We start from the raw sequence: 21,209 nt of genomic DNA, 5'->3' as shown, positions 1-21,209 counted from the left end.
CTAAATCTTGCATCATAATATACCAATATTATAATAAAAAATATCATTTCCTTTATGACCTCAAAAGTTTGACTATATTAATTTTCTCAATAAGTTGATACATACAGCTGCAGCATGATGCTGTAATACAATAATATGTTACAGAGACCTGTATTTCTTTCCATTTCAAACACAACACAACATGAAATGCACACAACAGTAAACTCAGTTTCTTATGGCACCAATCTGAGAATCACTAGTAAACAAGTTCACATATTCATGAATGAATAAAGTAAATTAAATACAAAACTTAGACAATCATATCCCACAATCTGTCTATTTGTAAAACGTGTCATAATTAGCTTTCAATATTTATCAGTCTTATTGAGTGCCTGAAAAAATTTTAAAAAATGAAAAATACTATGATAGAACAAGTTACAATTCTGAATGTTAGCTTTAAATATAACAATCAACCTACAACAGATATTTAGAGTGAAGAAAAAGATCATGTTCCAGTTATATGAGGTTTTTGTGACTTGAAAAGATATTATACTGTGACAAAAGAATACTAATTTCACGTAGTTGTTAATACTTCTTTTGTTGTTTTAGTTTCAGGGACTATCATCAGCACAATGGTTTGAAAGCAGGAATGAGTGAGTCAAGGAAATGGTAGCAAAGACAACTTTTCCTGAGTTTTAATAAAATGTGTCTTTGTGGTTAAGCATCATTGTTAAAGCTAAGGTAATACAACAGTAATGTTAAAAATCTTCAAGATAGCACTTTCCTGAAAGGACCTAAAATTATATTTGAAATGAAAGACATTAACACAGTTACCAAAGAAGTACAGCAGAACTAATTAGTCTTACACCACATTCTACACATATGGAATCAAAGAAAGATAAGTGGTCTCATAATTTCTATTTATCCTTTTCTTTCCAGTTTTTTGCCAAATGTCTAACATTAATTTAATAATTATTTTTATAATAGGATCTGTTAACATGAATGCATACTTTTCCTCCCCTCTCTCATATTCAACTCTATTTTCCTTGTTTCTGAAAACATTCTCCTTCATATTCTTACAATTCGCTTTTCCCAATATAAATAATTTTTCCTTACAGTTGTATTTTCATTGTTGTGTTTATTTCAAGCTGCTAGCACTTTTGGGGTCATATGACTCCATCTTCAAGCATCTGTTACACATAAATACATCTTTACTACACTCTGCCATAATCTTATTGTCAACATTCATCAGCACCCCTCTAACAATACTATATCACTATGATTTACTCAGTTTTTTTTAGGATTTACTCAGTTTTTTAGAACCTAATGATAAACATTGATTGGCTTCCTCTCTGCAATCTGGTATCAGCAAATTGATAGAACTATTAAATTAACAAAATTATAAAAAATAAAGCTGTAAGGAAAATCATTTTTATAGTGAAATGATCAACTATTCTTATTATGAAGTTAACACAAGGTCCAGCCGCATTAATGTGACCACTGCCTATCTTCATTGTCAATGTGCAATAAGCACTCACAAATGACAGGTGGCAGCACTATCACTGTAGGATATGTGAAGCATTTTGGTGTGTGTGTTTGGGGGGAGGGGGGGGGGCGACACATGGTGGACAGTGCAGTCAATGTTCTAATGTGGAAACAGAGCAATGTATTTGACATCCAAAACAGCACGATCACTGGCTTTTGAGCCAAGGGTGGAAGCATTTCTGGAAGCTAAGTTCGTAAAATGTGTGCATGCTGATGTGGTTAAAGTATATCATGCATGGCTAAATGGCACTATCCAAAACCGATGCTGAAGCAGCTGTGGGGCACCACTGGCCATAGATGACAGGGTTGAAAGATTGCTGCAGAGATATGTATAAGTGAATAGATATGCAAGAGTTGAGCATCTGACCACCCAGGTGAACCAAGGGTCTACTACCTGTGTCTCCTCAATGACTGTTCAGTGAACGTCTTCATGAAAGGCATCTGCTTCATAGACCCATGCTACCATTGTTCATAGGCAATACCACAACTGGATGTCCACTGAGTTACAACAAGTGGTATTTTCAGATGAATCACATCTTATATTCTTCGAACAGATGGCCAATGGCCTATAGGAACGTGAAATAAAAACAAACACCTTGCAACAACCACGAGAAGGGTCCAGGCCGGAGTAGGGAGCAATATGGTCTGGCAAATGTTATCATGGCATCCCCTGAGTGATGACATCATTCCAGAAAGCACAACGGATCATCACATGTTCGCATCTATTCTTGGGGACAATGTCCAACCATACAAGCAGTTTGTTTTTCCTTGGCACAATGGAATCTACCAGCAGGACAATGCAACAGGTCAGACAGCTTGCAGTGTAGGTGCATGGTTCAAGAGCCCCAGGATGAGTTTATCACACTCCAGTCGCCACCAAACTCCATGGATTTAAATGGAATCAAGAATCTGTGGGACTACCTCCATTGGGTTCTTTGAACCACTGATCCTCAACTGAGGAACCTAGAGAAGCTGGCCATGGAACTGGATTTGGCATGACTCCGCATCCTTGTCAGTACCTTCCAGAACCTCACTGACTCTCTTCCTAGTTGTCTCACAGAAGTCCATGCTGCAGAAGGTCATTATTCAGGTTTCTGACAGGTGGTCAAATTAATGTGTCTGGACAGTGTAAAGTAATATTTAACTCAAAGAAATAATCTTTTCAACTTTAAGATAAGACTTCACTCCTACACAGATTTGGCTTACACATTGCTAACCCCAAAATGTCTTCCTTATTTATGAAACCTTTTCCTCTTTCATAATAACTGGGCATTTTAGAAGAATGAAGCTCCGTATTGTGTAATAAGCAATAAGTAATTTCAGTTTTCATTCAGGTTTCTCATATGATCATATCCAAAGCTGTACAAACACACTTCATCAAGTTCTAATATAATTATATTTAGTTCATATCTCACTAATATGAATGAGATGATTATTAATAGTTATTATAAAACATAAGAACATATCTATTACAAATCACTTCTGAATTATGGGTCCTACATTCACAATGGGAAAATATAGGAGACACGTTGTCAGAAAATTAAGTGAAGCCATATTTGTCAGTACAATAAAAAATGAAGTATAGTTTTTATGCTATGAAAAAGTCTACAAAATGCAGCCACAACAACTTCAAGTATTTTCATAATTTTTCCCCTTTTCCTAGGATACATTTCTCTTTATGAAGAGTTTTTTCCTTAAAACAGTTGCATTTATCTGTGTACTTGTCTCTTTCAGAAAAAACATGGAAAGTGCTACCTGTATCATATTATGCTACAGAAACAGTCCACCCTTCATTGCTAAAAGAAATTCATTTCGACTTTTATACCAAAAGTGACTTGCTTCATTTGCTGCTATTTATTTCCCCAGAAATTAATAACGGCGCATAAATGTAATAGCAATGGAGGGGAGGAAATAAGAAAATGTCAGTGTGGCAAGAAATACACTATAAATAGAAGAGCTACTGGGCTAATAACAAGCACAGAGAGAGTTAAATGGCAAGTGAGTTCTAAGAAAATGTTCTTTAAAAAAAGTCATGTGAACCGACAAAATAGAGCTACAAGGAAAAAGTCAGTCTGGTATTTAGAGCAAATGCATAGTTGTGGGTAGAGCAACAAAGGAAAAGGAACTATATTTATTGTTTTCAAACCTTCTTTTTCAACTTCAGTCTTTGTCTTCCTCTTCTTAGTCACTTTCTTCTCATCTGAAAATCATTTATACTCATAAGGCCAAATTTTCCCTGTATTTTTATTGAGAACCTATTTCTTTGAAAATTAAAACAGATTTACTTTGACATGAAATTTGACTTTTAATAACCTTTAATCAATGTCAAATGTAATGTTGCACTCCTCAAACAAACTAGAAATAACAATAATAATGTGAGTCACTAGTATTAACACATTTAATTCTTTGAAGAAAATGCTACGTTAAATATAAAAGAGTAGATTTTTACTGAAGAAACACAAAAACCAACTTGCTTCATACAAGATTTACATGCATGCTTCCTACAGCACTAAAACTAAGGGGTGGGATGAGGAGGCAACAAACTGTACAATCAAAGTTACAGATGTATAACAACAGCTTGTAAGACCCTTTATCATGCACTTTGAAGTATGGAAACAAGTTAAAATCCATGCAAAGAAAGTACTTTCAAGGCCCTTAAATATTTAATTTTATTTATTAATTTAATGCATGCATAATTTTCACATTTAAACATAAAGAAATGAAAATCCAAGCTATCACTGACTGTAAGAAAACTTTTTTTTCATTCTGTTATTAATGAAGTTAGATTTTATTGCAGATTCATAACAGAAAAAAGGCTATGAAAATTTTTTGGTTGTATGGTACACACAGTTTTTTTTTTTTTTTTTTTTACTATAAGCAAAAACATTTGCCAATTTTCTATGTTTCATTCCCACAAATTTCTCACTTATTTGAAAATAAATTGCATAAAGCTGCATAGGGACATTGTGAAGCAACATTATACAGTATTAAAACATGGCAGATTAGCACAGTGTTCACATCACATTTACTCAGTTAATAAATTTGTCACTATTAATTTCTCACAATGTTTATGAGCAGTGCCTTAATGTAACACTGGAAATATATATACAACCTTCACTACCTACAACAAACTTTACTCACGCACTAAAAAAATCAAACTGAGTTGTCTCCCCAGTGCATAAAAGACAATGATTGGCAATAATACTCATTTTAAAGACAAATGGGAATTGTGTGCATATTGTTATAGACACATATGGAAGACAAAAGCAAAACACGTGTCTTCAATTCATTAATTAAACTCTTACTGTTATAGACATACAGAGACTACAAAAGCTAAATATGTGTCTACAATTATCATAAATTCAGAACAAGAAATATATATCCATGACTCTTTTTACTTCATCTGTCACTTGTCTCCGATCCTGCTCCATTTGGCCATGCAGTGCACGAAAAATCCTTCTGAATCTCTGCAATTATTTGAGCTATAAGGATCCTTGGCACTTAAGCAGTGCTCAAAGATGGGCTGTATGATGCTGTTCAGCCTCCTGATAGTTTCAGTGGATAGTAGTTAACATTTGCCTTATCACTAAATAGCTGGTTGTATGACTGTTTATTCTCTAGAATCATTGTGTCATGATATTTAACTTAATATGCAAACCCAGGGAACTAACTACTAATAATGTAGGCTTTAAATGACTCTAGGCATTTACATTTAATTATTAAAAAAAACTTTTAATTTTTATATTTAACTGTCATCAGACCACAACAATTTTTTGTAAGTGTTCCGCCATTTTGCTGCAGTTCATTTTTTCAAGAATTGGTCATTAATCTTACCAAGTTGGCAGAAGACTGAAATGTTGTAAATAATATCTGCATGAAATGTATCAGTTCTGTTTGATTAGTAATATAATGCTACAAAATTTACTCCTCATACCCCTGTGAATAGCACTGTAAAAATAACATGTTGGAATGATGAGATGATAACATGTTGGAATGATGAGATGACTTAAAGAACAGGAAAGAAAGATTGTTGAACATACGAACACCTAAATTTGCTTTTTTGTGGAAACTGACAGCATGGAAGAATATTCCTCCACGATAAAAGAGTTTGTATCGAACTGAAAAATGTGTCATTTGCAAATGAAAGGGTGCTGAACTTAAAAGTAAATGTATAAGACACAGCAAGCTCATGAATTGAAGAGTGTTGGATACTGAAAAGGAGGAGGTTCAGGAAGCACCACAGCAGAGTGAAATGTCTTCACACACTGCAAGGGAAGACTACTGGGAAGACAGTCAGGAGGTAAAAAAAGAAAAGGTTGCAGGAGAAGTCAAAGGAAAGGGGGGCGATGTGAAGGGGTAATGACAAACAGAAATTGAGTAGGAAAACCTCGGAATATTTCAGTGTTAAACTGGAACAACTCAGTGTAAAAGTTGCAAATCTTAATAGCAGTATCTGGAAATTCTTCAACACGAAATTATTATTTGGAAACTACAAAGGGAGGAGTTATTTCTCAAAATATTCAGTGTTCTCATTACATTTTTCTTACAGCTCTTGCAACTGTATGTTACTCCTACCTTCCCCATTTTTCCTTTACTTTCCCACTTTTCATTATTCCCACAACATTTTTACAAACCTATTAAACACAAATCCTCTTTTTATTCCCCTCACCTCTTCTCAGTGTCTCTCCCTCTACCTATTTTTATGTTTTCACTACCATCGTAAAAATATCTCGTCCCCTTCGTGTTCCCCCCTGCCCCTGCTTCCCAGCTTTTCTTTTTGTCTCTGTTCGTAACCGTGAATTCCTATTTATTCCTGAATCTGGCCCAGCATCTTTCCATCTTATATTACTCTTTCGTAACATGCGGTTATATGTTATTTATTCACTCTACCTCTCCTAATCAGTCCTGACTGCAGACAACCACTCCCCCCTTCCTCTGGGTCCCCTCCATGTTAACAACTCGGGCAGCATAAATTATTTTTCATAGCCTCTGAGCTGAGATTTAATTTTTCCTGTAATGTCATTGTTTTTTTCAGCTGTTTTTCTTTGCCTTGGGCATAACTTCTATTTAACTTATTGTTACACAAAAAGTTAGGAATCTTAGTCTTGCAGACTAGCAGATTGTGACAAAAAGTACCTGTGGAACTTTTCATCTCTTTTCTGTATGACTACTAGTTTTAACTTTGGAGATATAAACTTAGCTTTGTTTGTTATTGTACAAGATCTCACTAATAATACAGAGATAACTTGGCTGAAATGTGAAAAATGAAGTGTAGCTCTCCATACTCTGGAAGCCGGACATGTGAATACTGTAGAATTTAATGGCAACAGCAGTCACATTACATCAATAAGACAATAAATTAATTACACTTCTGTGTTAAAAAAATTGCTGCACATCACTTTAGCTGCATGTAACCAGTATATGTGTCTTATTAAGTGGAACTCTGTTTTCATGTCTCACACATTTCTGTTATAAACTCTTAGCCTGTCTATGTAATATTCTGAAGCTTCCAAAGCCAATTAATGTCACTCATAGCAAGCAAATATTCTTTGCAAAAATAACAATACAGTGTTATTATTACAATTATCCTTTTATTTTGTAGATGCTGGAGAACACAATTATCATGCAACGAGACGTAAAATCGACATATTTTCACAGAGAGAAACTGCTTACCAGCAATACGAACTTCAGCTTGTTTTATAGTTTCTGCCTGTTGTGTTATATGTGTCTTCTCCACAACCTAAAAAAAAGCAAATACATAAAAAGTTATATTTAAAGAACTTTAGCAATATTTATACTCTTACACAAATTATTACACTTTATTTGGAGACTGATTAAACTGATTGTATAAACTGACAGGGTAAATCTCTAGTATCTGTGATCATAGTTACATCATATCTTACAGTGAATCATTTCTTGTAATGACTCTCTTCTTTAAAATAATAAATTTTTTAAATCCTGATTATCAGTGATGGGGATAAAAAGCAAAACCTATTGTGTAAATTCAGCTACTATAATAAATTGATGTATGATCAATGTGAAAACATGCATAACTCTTATAAACTAATATTTGTTAGTAAAAATAACTGTAAAATCAATTTCACACTTGTCTTGTACTTTATTAGCTGAAACATGCAATCCTCCTTTCAATAAATAAACTTTTACATCTTCTAAAATGTGACAATGTTAAAAGTATACTTAAATAAGTTCTTTTAACACTGTGCCTGATGAACAAGAGTATATCAGGCAATATCTGTAACGACAAATCATGGTGGAATATTCAGACATGCACCACACATAAAATGCTCTGCATATTAGGCAGGCATATAATCAAGGCATTGGCTCATATGAGTGTCAATGAGCATTTTCCATAAATAAAAGTACTGAAGCATAAATGCTGTCAAACATTCCCATTCTTTAAATATCTTGTGAACTATGCATGGTACAATGATATACTTGTAATTTTGCAGGTACGGTCAGGGGTACATGTGGATACTGTCTGAAAAACGTGTTGAGGATAGAGTTAGAGTAGAGAAGTAATAAATTACATCATCATGCCTGATGAAGTTTTCCTGCATGAACAGCAAAAATGTGATAAACTGTTTTCCTTTCACTAATTTGTGGGCACGTCAGCAAGAAAAGATTTGAAAAACTTTGAAATTACTAGTAAAGTTTGTTGGACGTCAGTAAGTGCTTTCATTCTCAAATACTGGATGAATGTAATCCAGGTAATTTGTGCTCCACCACTTACACTGCCTCGTGAAATAAACACAGTTTCTTACTTTAATACTTGGCTCACTGTGTTAAACTTTTACTGTAAGATTATACCTCTTAATGAGTAGATTATGCCAGCATTTTAAATTTTTAATTTTGGACAATGATTATCCAATATATTAAAATTAATGCCACTGGTAGTTGTTAGATAAGCAACCTGCAACTCAGACTATACACTGTTTTAGCTGTTCACTGATACAGGTAAGGGACACAACACGTTTCCCATGCAACAAATGGTTGGATTTCCATTTGCCTAATTGCAAGAGACAACATACTGATTTCTGAAATTCCAAGGGTGATAACTCAGTAGTTTTTGTTTTACATTTATAAATAAGTAGGCAAAGTAAAAATGGTTATTATTATATTTATTATTGTGGCACAAAATTTTATTAACATCAACTGCAACCACTTGACTCAAACAAAAGGAGAAGGTGACAGAACTTTAAAGTTATCCGAGACACTCATACTATTCACAAGCACCATTTAGCAAATGAAGAAAAATGGTTATCTTCTGGCATGGAGCTAGAAAGAAGATGAGTTACATGAGATTTTCATTTCTATGACAACAACAAAATTTATCGCTCCATTATATATGGTAAAAATGCATCAAAATAACATCGATGCTTCACCATGTTGACTCCTGCACTTCAACAGCAACATGAAAGAAACTCTCACCAAGTGGCTTAATCACAGGTGGTAAATTTGTGTAACAAGGATATATGGAAATCAAACAACGGAAAATCCAGGACGGAATGTACCAATATTAGAGAAGGAAAGTTGCTTCTCACCATACAGTGGAGATGCTGGGTCACAATAGGCACAACAAAAAGATTCACACAATGATCATATAAAATTAATTGTTGGTAAGGCGGGTACCAGGTTGAGATTCATTGGGCGAGTCCTTAGAAAATGTAGTCCATCAACAAAGGAGGTGGCTTACAAAACACTCGTTCGACCTATACTTGAGTATTGCTCATCAGTGTGGGATCCGCACCAGATCGGGTTGACGGAGGAGATAGAGAAGATCCAAAGAAGAGCGGCGCGTTTCGTCACAGGGTTATTTGGTAACCATGATAGCGTTACGGAGATGTTTAACAAACTCAAGTGGCAGACTCTGCAAGAGAGGTGCTCTGCATCGCGGTGTAGCTTGCTCGCCAGGTTTCGAGAGGGTGCGTTTCTGGATGAGGTATCGAATATATTGCTTCCCCCTACTTATACCTCCCAAGGAGATCACGAATGTAAAATTAGAGAGATTAGAGCTCGCACAGAGGCTTTCAGACAGTCGTTCTTGCCGCGAACCATACGCGACTGGAACAGGAAAGGGAGGTAATGGCAATGGCACGTAAAGTGCCCTCCGCCATACACCGTAGGGTGGCTTGCGGAGTATAAATGTAGATGTAGATAGCTTTTGGCCATTAAGGCCTTTGTCAGCAATAGACACACATACACACACGCACACACATACTCATGCAAATGCAACTTGCACACATGTCTGCAGTCTCAGACAACTGAAACCACATTGTGTCTATTGCTGACAAAAGGCTTAATGGTCGAAAGCTATAACTGTGTGAATCTTTTTGTTGTGCCTATTGCGACCCAGCCTCTCCACTACATGGTGAGTAGCAACTTTCCTTCTCTAATAATGATATACAGAAATTAGTCCCAGAGCATGACAAGTGTCTAAACAATGAAAAATGTGCTAAAAAGTAATGGCAGTTAGGATTTGTGTAAATGAAAATTATTAAATATCAGCTGAAATGTCAGTATCCAATGGTCAATCCTAAAGTTTTCAAGATAGGCATCCAACGATATGTTTCAAATGATATTACATGTAAAACAAGGACCTAATGTCTTTCCAAACAATAATTATGTATTGTGCCCTTCCTGGTAGTTAAGTTATTGTGAAATACTTCTGCATGAGTTTATAACATGGGTGCTTAGATAAGTCAACTGACATTTTAAAGCATATGATGCATGTAATACAACCAAAGTATGTAGCACAAAAATAAAAATGGGACAAGTTTCATTGTTCTAGGAAGCTCAGCAAAGAACACTGTGATACCAGATTAGTTGCTATTGTGTTATCCAACCAACATTATGAACAGAAGAAGTACAAAACAGATTATTTCTGAAGCATTCCATTCTTGCAGAGCAGAAAGAAACTGTTTTATAGCTAACAACTAGTTTCTGGATGTTCATTTTATCACTTTAGTCATACTGACATTAATATCTTATCAACTATTTCCTTGTACCTATGTACAAAAAAGATAAAAGAGGACCAATAAACATATGATACTATACTATATTATAAAATGTTGCATAATTTTCGTTCATTTTATCGTTTGAATTCAGTAACTACTCACATTTTTACAGCAATTTTATACCAATGTTGAACTTGTTACATGTTTTCCTGCCATTCTTTCTTTTTACAGGTCCAAACAGAAGAACCTTCAGTTGCAAAATCTCAAAGCTGAATAATAAATTTTTTAATATAGCTGTTATGTAAGAAAACCAAGTAACCTCGGTAGGTATAGTCATTTATCTATCTAAGACATAGCAAAGTGACAGCTGTGAGTTATCATGTGAGAAAAAATTATAATCAGAAGTTTAAATTGCAGTAATATTTAATTAAGCATTAATGTGGTATGGATACCTCTGTAGCTTCTTGGACTTCCCACGAGTCTGGGCGGAAATCTTCAGGAGCAAAAAGAGTAACAGCTTGTTCAACAGTAGCATATTCCAGTTCAATCATGCGAAGAAATGCACGGAAGCCAGCTGTTTCTGGCCCTTGGACTTCATCCTCCTCTGCAAGAGCTTGTGAAACCAGAACTCCGTGCCCTTGACGTTCCACTAAAGAAACGAGGGCAGACTGAGCCAATGGTGTGCGAAGTTCCTGGAAGTGTCCAGCACGGTGAAGTGCCGTTACTTCTTGCACATTTAACCCTCGCCGTAGCAACCAGCCAACACGTGCCAGTTCACGTAAAGGTTTTTCACTTTCTGGTCCAAATTCTTGAACAGGAATCAAATGTAGCAACTCCTCTACTTCCTGTGCCTGTTTCACACGTTCCCATCTTTCTAGCTTTTGCATAGTCTTCAATGCATGCTGGACAATAATTTCTTCTTCTTCCTCGAGATCTTTCTTTTTGACAGCAGTCTTCTTCTTTGTCACAATATCTGTTTCCTTCTTCTCTGTCACTACTTCCTCAGCTTCCTTCTTTTCCTTTTCAACCAATACTTGCTCTTTCTTCTTTTGTAACTCTGGTGCCCTTTCTACTTTAACCTCAGTAATTTCTGCTACTTCTTGCTGTACAGGACTCTTATCAGGCTTGGCTTGATAACTTTTGGGTTTTTTGTCTTTGACTTCTTCAACTGTAGTTTCAGTCTGTATTTCAGATACGACCATGGGTTCTAAAATGGGCACTTTGTATTCTGCACTCTCCATGGTTTTTGCATCTTTCATTTCAGTTATAGTAGTCTCTGACAGAGTTTCAGTGACTAGGAAACTCTCTTGTACAGGCTTCATCAACACAGCTTCTTCTTCTTTTGGTTTTGTTTCTTTCAGATCTATGACTCTGTCTTCTGTAATAACTTCAGACACACTAACAGATTCTTGGACACTGACCTTCCTATCTGCCTGTTCCTCTAAGGGCTTTACTTCAAATTCTTGCACCATATCTTCACTTTTCAGTTGTGAAATGGATACTGACTCCTGTATATTTACTTTTGTATCAGCTGTCACTTTGGTCTTCCGTGTCTTAAGATATTTCACATCATCTTTAACATCCACTTCAGAAACTGTAACACTTTCTTGAACTGGAACAATTTCTTTTGCCTTTTCTTCTGTCAGAATGGGTTTTTCACTTGTGTCATCAACTTTTTTACATGATGCAATTGCAGATATCTCAACTGAATCTTGAACTGGAAAGACTTTCTGTGCAGTGACCTGAAACAGTGCAAAGAGAAGAGATCACTAAAAACGAAGAATAAATACTAGGTAATTAACAGTACAATATAGGTGTTAAAAACCATATCTACTATAATATGAGCAATAGATAAAATTTTATCATATTTAACATGAATTTCACAAGGAATAATGTCACAGAAGGAACAGCTTACAAAGACTGGTAATTAATGATCAAGAATGTTAATAACAACAGAATCTTCCTCATGGTCCATTTCCATTAACCTAAATAGCTTTCTCCTCTTTTGTTTCATGCTTTCCTTTAAATTCAACTCACACCTTTGTCTTTCTATTCATGCTAGATCTACTTTTACATCCATATTCTGCAAACCATTGCATGTTAGAGGGAACTTCGCACTGCATCAGTTATTAGGGTTTCTTATCATCCCATTCGCGTCTGGACACCATGAAGAATGACTACTTAAATATGTAGGTTCACATTGCAATTGGTCTGATCATGTCTTCACAGTCCCACTCAGAGTGATGCACAGAAATTGGAAGCATATTTTTAGGTACTTTCATTTATATTTTCTTTCACAACAGACTACAGTAAATTAGCTTTCTGATTCTCAATGGCAAATTCTTTTTGTGCCACTGATTGCCTCAAATTCTCCCCAAATATCAATATATCTGTTATTATCTCATTCACTTATTTTACATCTACTATCTATCTCACATCAAACAATGGAAACTCCAGGCAGGAATATCAACAAAGTAGGAAAAGACAGATTGCTACTTACCATAAAGTAGAGATGTCACACTGCAAACAGGCACAATTAAAATACACTCACATACAGCTTTTGGCCACAGCTTTCATCATAAAAGGGACACACATGCACAAGCAAGCACACCGCACACACACACGACCGCCACCTCCAGCATCTCGGCCCAAGATGCATTCTGGTCCAAGATGCTGCAGTTGGCAGTCATGTGTGCGAGGTGTGCTTGCTTGTGTGTGTGCGTGAATGGTACATGTGTGTGTGTGTGTGTGTGTGTGTGTGTCTTTTACTGGTGATGGCTGTGGCCAAAAGCCGTAAGTGAGTGTCTTTTAATTATGCCCGTCTGCATCTTGACACGTCTTCTTTACGGTAAGTAGCAATTTGTCTTGAATTTTCTTGCTTTTAATGTGGATGTGATGTCTGGTTTTCACTAGAACTTTCATCATAAGAAATAAAACGAAAATGGGAGATCACAAATGGCAAACAGTGAAATGCAACACGCTGACCTTGCCAGTAAAAGAACACTTTTCATATGGGCAACAGCCCAAATGGTGGGGAGTCACAGGAGGGAAGGAAGAGAGGAGAAGGACCACTTCCCTGCTGCCTGTCTTACCCCTCACAGGCATTCTTCTCGGATGCCTACGGTACTCTGCACGGAGGAGGTACTATGCGCCAATATCAGTGATTTTCTGTCTTATCGCATTTGCGTATCAAGTGAGGGAAAAATACTGTCTGTTTGACTCTGACAGGCCCTACTCTGTCTTACATTATTCTCACAATATTTATGTGGCAGCATAACAGTCACACAGTCTCCTTCAGACACAGATTCTCTAAATTTACCAATCAGGCTTTCACAAGCATTGTGTCTTCCTTCTTCCGAGGATTCCTAACTGAGTTGTCAAAGGACACACACATTTGTGTGTGAGCTATACTTACCTGCTATGATCCCATCAGTGTGTCTCTGAATTTGATTACTGCCTATTCTCATGCCTAACTGATGTGGGCTCAAAACACTGCATAAATACACTAGAACTAGTCACACTAGCAGCTCACATGTGATTCCTTTTACAGCTGCATCCCACTTTCCCAAAACCCTAGTAATAAATCTTAGTCTTACATGCACCTTCCCTAATACTGATTTTATGTAATCATTCAATTTCATACGGCATTGTAATGTTACTCCTAAACAAATATATAATGTGACAGGATCAAGCTGTACATCATTGATCTTCTAATTGTATACAATCACGTTCTTTTTCTTTGTTGTAGCCATTACATTACACTTACATTTAAAGATAGCTGCCATTCGTTACATTCTCCTGCATAGCCTTCTGGATTAGCACTCCTTGAAAAATGAAAAGTGCTGGGAAATAGTTGATCCATAGGCAAGGAGCTGTTTCTGGCTAGACTTTTACATTCTGTAATAGAGGATGAAAAGGTCTGAAACTTCCTGACAGATCGAAACTTTCTGCCAAACTGGGACTCGATCCTGGAGCCTTGCTATGCTCTTACCAAGGTATCCAGGCCTGACTCACAACTGACCTTCACAGTTTCAATTCTACCAGTATCACTCTCCTACTTTCCACATTCAGCAACAATTTTTTTGTTGCTCAAATAGATAAAAGCATCACAGACAAAGGAACCTTATTTTTTTATATCAGTCTTCATCTACACTATGGTTTAAAGATAGGGCACTTACTGAGACATCAAGCGATCACAAAGTCATTGTTTAACATTATTAGCAAAAATCTCAAAAATTCCTGGACTGATTTCATTCAAATTTTTATATGCTCTCTAATAAATGTTTGGGCAGATGCAAGCTACATAGTTTTGGTCTGATTTATATGGTATAAAAATATATGCACTGCCACCAGAAATCAAGCACTGAATATATGTATGTTGTTGTTGTTGTTGTAGCATTCAGTCAGAAGACTGGTTTGATGCAGCTCTCTTTGCTACTCTATCCTGTGTAAGCCTCTTCATCTCCAAATAACTACTGCAACCTGCAGCTTTCTGAATCTGCTTAGTGTATTCATCTCGTTGTGTCCCTCTACAATTTTTATCCTCACATTTCCCCCCAATACTAAATTTGTGATTGCTTGATGTCTCAGTAAGTGCCCTATCACCTGATCCCTTCTTTTCATCAAGTTTTACCACAAATTTCTTGTCTTCCAAATTCTGTTCAGTACCTCATCATTAGTTATGTGACCAACCCATCCAATCTTCAACATTCATCTGTAGCACCACATTTCAAAAGCTGCTATTCTATTTTTGTTTAAACTGTTTATCATCGATGTTTTACTTCCACATATGGCTACACTCCAGATCAATACCTTCAGAAAAGTCTTCCTAACACTTAAATCTATAATCAATGTTAACAGATTTCTCTTCTTCCAAAATGTTTTTCTTGTCATTGCCAGTCTACATTTTATATCCTCTCTACTTCAGCCATTATCAGTTATTTTGCTGGCCAAATAGCAAAACTCACCGACTACATTAAGTATCTCATTTCCTAATCTAATTCTCTTAGCATCCCCTGATTTAATTTGACTAAGACACTGTCCATTCTGTTCAACTGCTCTTCCAAGTCCTTTGCTGTCTCTGACAGTATTACAATGTCATCGGAAAATCTTAAAATTTTTTATTTCTACTCCCTGAACTATAATTTCTACTCCAAACTTTTCTTTAGTTTCTTTTACTGCTTTTTGAATGTACAAATTGAATAACATCGGGGACAGGTTACAGCCCTGTCTCACTCCCTTCCCAACCACTGCTTCCCCTTCATACTACTCAACTCATATAACTGCCATCAGCACTGTATATAATATATGAAGAGGAAACACTGCTAGCAAAAATCTCGAAAATTTATTGATACACACACACAAAACTTTAAAAAGAAATTGTATAGACAACCATGTGTCTTCCTCACAGTTGTTTTTAACACAAAACATCAAAGTTATGGCTTAATGACAATATGAAAAGGATAAATTGCAACTCACTATATACCAAAGGTGTTGAGCTGCAGACAGGCACAACAAAAAGACTACTATACATGTAAGTTTTCAGCCAGAAAGTCTTCTTATGATACGGGCAACATACACAATACATTAATGCAAATGCAGCTTACACACACATGACCACTGTCTCTATCTGCTGAAGTCAGACTGTGAGTAACTGTGCATGATGGCATAAACAATCTGGGTGGTGGGGTACAGAGGAGGATGGCGCTGGAAGGGGGAGGGAGAGCAGGGTGTGCTTGGGGGATGGTAAAATGCTGTTTTTGGGAGCATACAGGGACGAGATAGAATGGTCGTAGGGCAACTAGGTGCAGTCTACATCTACATCTACATCCACATCCATACTCCCCAAGCCACTTGACGGTGTGTGGAGGAGGGTACTTTGAGTACCTCTATCGGTTCTCCCCTCTATTCCAGTTTATTTTGTCAGGAGGTTAGATGGAAGGCCAGGTGGGAGCAGAAAAGGAGAGAAGTAAAAAGACTGTGGGTGCCCTTATGGAAATAGAAGGCTGTGGAGTTGGAACAGGGAAGGGGATAGATGAGTGAATGACAATGAATAAAGGAGGTTAAGGACAATAGGATTATGGGAATGTAGGATACATTGCAGAGAGAGTTCCCACCTTCGCAATTCTGAAAAGCTGGTGTTGTTAAGAAGGATCCAGATGGCACAGGCTGTGAAGCAGTCACTAAAATGAAGGACACTGTGTTGGGCAGCATGCTCAGCAACTGGGTGGTCCATGTCTCTTTCAGTGGCCATTCATGTAGACAGACAGCTTGTTGGCTGTCATGCTCATGTAAAATGCAGCACAGTGATTACAGCTTAGCTTGCAGACCACATAACTGGTTCCCACAGATAGCCCTGCCTTTGATCGGAAAGGTGATGCTTCTGATCCGTCCGACAGTGGTATTCAACTGCCCATCAAATCCACACGAGCTCCTTGTTCACCTGTACACAGCCCCTGCTCCCGACACCTTACCACGTGCCTCATATCCCAGTAACAGACCTAAGTGAAAGCCCTGTCCCATACATCCTCCCACCACCACCTACTCCAGTCTGGTCACTAGCATCACCTATCCCATCAAAGGCAGGGTGCCTGAAACCAGTTATGTGATCTACAAATTACACTGCAATCACTGTGTTGCATTGTATGTGAGCATGACAGCCAACAAACTGTCTGTCCGCATTAATGGGCACCAACAAACTGTGGCCAAAAAATAACTGGATCATCCAGTTGCTGAGTGTTCTGGCCAATACAACATTCTTTATTTCAATGACTTCTTCACAACCTGTGCCACCTGAATCCTTCCCACTAACACCAGCTTCTCTGAATTGTGCAGATGTGAGCTCTCCCTGCAATACATCCTACATTCCTGCAACCCCCATGGCCTCAATGCTCGTTAGTCACCGTCCTTCACCCACATTCCCACTCCTGCATCACACAGCCTTCTATTCCACCAGCATACCCATGCTTCTCTCCAACTGCACCTAGCTGCACTATCCTCTCCCCACCTCATTCCTGGATTCTCCCACAAACAGTGCTCTACTGTCCCCCACCCGTACCCTGCTCTCACTCCCCCTCCCCATCCCACCCACTACACACAGTTGCTCACAGTATGGCCTCAGTAACCAGAGACAGCGGTCACATGTATGTGAGCTGCATTTGTGTGAATGTGTGTGTGTATGCTGTCTATTTTAGAAGAAAGCTTTCTGGCCAACAGCTTATTTGTTTATGTACAGTAGTCTTTTATTAGTGCCTGTCCGCGACTCAGCATCTACGCTATAGCACGAGTGGTAATCTGTCCTTTCCATAATATTGTCATTATTCCATCCCAGATTTTCCATTGTTTAAAGTTATGGCTTATTGGCTTATGATTAGAATACTACTATGGAATCTGAATCATTCAAAACCTTGTAATCCTACCCATTCTCAGGTTAAAATTATGCAACATGCTGTCGTTGAAGCTACCATCCTGACATATTGGCAGCAGGACAGGTCGCTCGTACCTTGTATATCAATGATCCCAACCAAATTACCCATTCATTTTAAGTGACTTCGATTCCCAATAATGGTTTCATTGTCAATGGCAATAAATGATGTTCAAGGTCAGAGAGAGAGAGAGAGAGGAACTGAGATGGACTAGGAGGGAGGGGATAGGAAATGTACAAAGAGGAGATGGAGAGAGAGGGGGGGGAGGAGGATGTGGAGAGAGGATATGGACAGAAAGAGGTAGAGGAGGTGATGGACAGAGAGACAAGGGAGGATGAGGAGGTGAACAAAGATAAGGAGGAGGAGGAGGAGATGGACAGGCAGATGGGAGGGTGTGGGGAGAAGAAGATTAGGACATATATCCATTTTCCACACATATTTAACAATTACATAACATTGCCGGGTTCAGAGGTAGAATACAAAGAGTATACACGTGGTTCAAGCTCTCAAACATAGGCCGAAAATTACCTTACCCTATTTAGCCCATACAACATTGCAGAGTACTTGCACTCAAATCAAAGCAGCTGAAGATTAAATGTACATACAGTGTTTGCAGCATCAAAATATCTGTTGTGTGTGTGGAAGTGGATGTGCTCACATGCGCGTGTGACTGAGTGTGGGTGAGTGTGTTTATGTCTGAATTTTAAATTGTCAAAGTATCCAGTATCATCATGATATGATCTATGCACAAATAAAGTACTTACTTGCTTACCTTGAACTGTAAGCCCAACCTCTCACCCCTCTTTAATGTTTGGTCATTTAATTTCCTTATGCTCATATCTGAAAATTTCTAATTATTGACAGAAGCATAGTAGTTTACTCATGAGATTAGTTGGCTGTACTTCATCTAATTACCTTTTTTGTTTTCTCTGCAAACTGTGCAGTGGATTCCAGAACATGTGTCTCATGGATGTCCACAATTTCCCTGTGGAAAAAAAATAAAATGGAGGTGCTTTAAATAGAAAACTGGGAGTAATTTCATAGATTTTAGTTAGATACATGTTCTTGTGGCTACTTTGCAAAATACCGGTGTATTGTAATGAAGCTGAAAAAAGGTCATTTTACAGAATACTAATTTAATTGGTATTTCAATACAGCTGCATTTGACCATTTACAGATTAGATCACACAAAAGAGTGTTTATTTTTAGACAAAAGCGTTAAGACTATAAGGAATACAAAAGATGATAGCTCCTTCCGAAACACAACATTGTAGAGTAAATAATATTAAAATAACAATGGAAGTCATAATTCCACAACAAACATCGAACTGAATGCCTGTTCATGTGAATGTATATTCCTCTACTATTATTTGTAAAACGAACCCCATTGATACAATCAATCTGTAGAATTTAAGTCTTGTTCTTACTTTGTGTTTCAACTAACAGGTAGAAGTTTTCTTTCAAGGGCTGCATTGAAACTTAACAATTCTTTCCACACAAGAGTGTTTAAAAAGTAACCAGAAATTTACAATTTTGTGTATTGTATTAGTCTGATTTGCACTACTTTTCTTATCACAGTCTTTGTAAATATGTCTGAAAAGTATGTGTATAATGTTATGCATATTGGGTATTTACTCTGTTGTCTGCAGTCAAGAAGATTACATGCGTTTTGGTAGCACCAAAGATTATTTGTTTTGTATAAAAATAGATTAGAGAATCTGCATCAAATTTTGTTATAAGGATGGAATAAAGTGTATGAATTTTTTAGAAATGTTAAGTACTGCTTTTGGTGAGTCTGTTATGAGTAAACCAAGGACATACAAGTGATATAAACATTTCAAGGCAGGCCTTTAAGAACAGCAATTTTACAAGCATGGATGAGATTAAAAATGCACAGTTAAGATACCTATAAACTATCCGGAGGAAACAGTTCCCAAAGAGTTTCGAGAATTGGAAAAAGCATCGGCATATATGTATAGTATGTAATGGGGAATATTTTAAACAGGATAACATTGCTGTAGATTAAGAAATAAAGTTTTTACCAAAAAATAAAAATTTATATGTGAATGCACCTCATATGTCAAGCTTTTTACTTAGAAGTACAGAATTGGTGTACATGTTTCAAAGGAAATTTCAGCAGTGTTTATAAAAGCTCCTGCACACATGTTTTAAGCAATATATCTTAGAATCAGGTGAATAGTAACTGAGATAGAGATTTAGTGACAGAACACATTCAAACCCTGCTGTTTCATTAGCATCGAAGGTTTTACATGATTGTGAAACAGTCTATAATGATGGGTTTCCTCCCAAAATTATTTGTTTTTCTTCATGGCAACTTCAGTAAACCATGAGGCTTATTTTCGCATTCCTTCCTTATGTGTCCAATTGTGGTGAGGTTGGCATTTGCATGAATTTCAGCCTTTTGATTGGGACTGGTGAAAATGAAATGAAATGATCATATGGCATTGTTGACCGGGAGGCCCCATTTGGGGGGAATTCGACAGCCGTATTGCAAGTCATTTTCAGCTGACCCCACTTCAGAGACTTGCGAGTTAATGATAATGAAATTATGATGGAGGACACATGACACCCAGTCCCCTGGCAGGAATTGAACCCGGGCCCCTTGCGTGGTAGGCGGTAAAGCTACCATTACGCTACGGAGGCAGACATTGGGACAGGTAACATTAACCAACAGTTCTTTTTGTGTTGCCTCTTTAACACATGCTGTAATAACATTAGAGATGATCAAACGCTCCTTACTCCACAAATTCAGTACCTCCTCTCCTTTGTAGTTTGCACATTTTCTTGCATTGCACAACGATTATCCATCACAGATACTGAAGTATATCAGTGAGTATACATAGTTAACTGACTGACACTGGCAACTAAGGCCCCACAAACAGAAATGACGTAAATCACTGCACACAGATCTACACCGCTAGACAGGTAACAGGCAACTGATTTTGGGTGCCCCTGTAGGCCAGTGGCAGTGTACTTCCGGGAAAGGCCACTTTCCCCACCAAAAGCGCTTGAGTTTACAGACAAGACTATAGCATGTGACACATTTGTGCCAAATAAGCTACAAGTTTCTAAATAATAACTATCCTACAGTATAGAAAAAAATTGCCCTGAAGGAATTTTTTCTCCTTAATTTCAAATTTAAACATACTACCTGTCAGGTGCATATTAACAAAGAGTAAGTGACCAAAGATTATGGTAGCAGCATTGTTCACTCTTTTCTAAGTTAAAGTGAATGTTACTGAAGATTAATGTACGCAATTTTTTC

At 37.2% G+C, this 21,209-nt stretch overlaps 1 protein-coding gene across 1 annotated transcript in view; it reads right to left on the bottom strand.

The window, feature by feature from the left end:
• LOC126188355 (titin) overlaps positions 1–21,209 on the bottom strand; it is a 516,411-nt gene that overhangs the window by 177,882 nt on the left and 317,320 nt on the right. Inside the window, exons 90-93 of the mRNA XM_049929953.1 lie at positions 18,839–18,908; positions 10,952–12,241; positions 7,198–7,264; positions 3,671–3,724 (exon numbers count right to left, since the gene is read on the bottom strand). Coding sequence (XP_049785910.1) covers positions 3,671–3,724; positions 7,198–7,264; positions 10,952–12,241; positions 18,839–18,908 — 1,481 coding nt within the window. The remainder of the gene's footprint in view (positions 1–3,670; positions 3,725–7,197; positions 7,265–10,951; positions 12,242–18,838; positions 18,909–21,209) is intronic.

The sequence above is a fragment of the Schistocerca cancellata genome, chromosome 5, assembly GCF_023864275.1.
Source record: "Schistocerca cancellata isolate TAMUIC-IGC-003103 chromosome 5, iqSchCanc2.1, whole genome shotgun sequence".
Classification (NCBI taxonomy): domain Eukaryota; kingdom Metazoa; phylum Arthropoda; class Insecta; order Orthoptera; family Acrididae; genus Schistocerca; species Schistocerca cancellata.
This window is presented reverse-complemented; position numbering and strand designations above follow the sequence as displayed.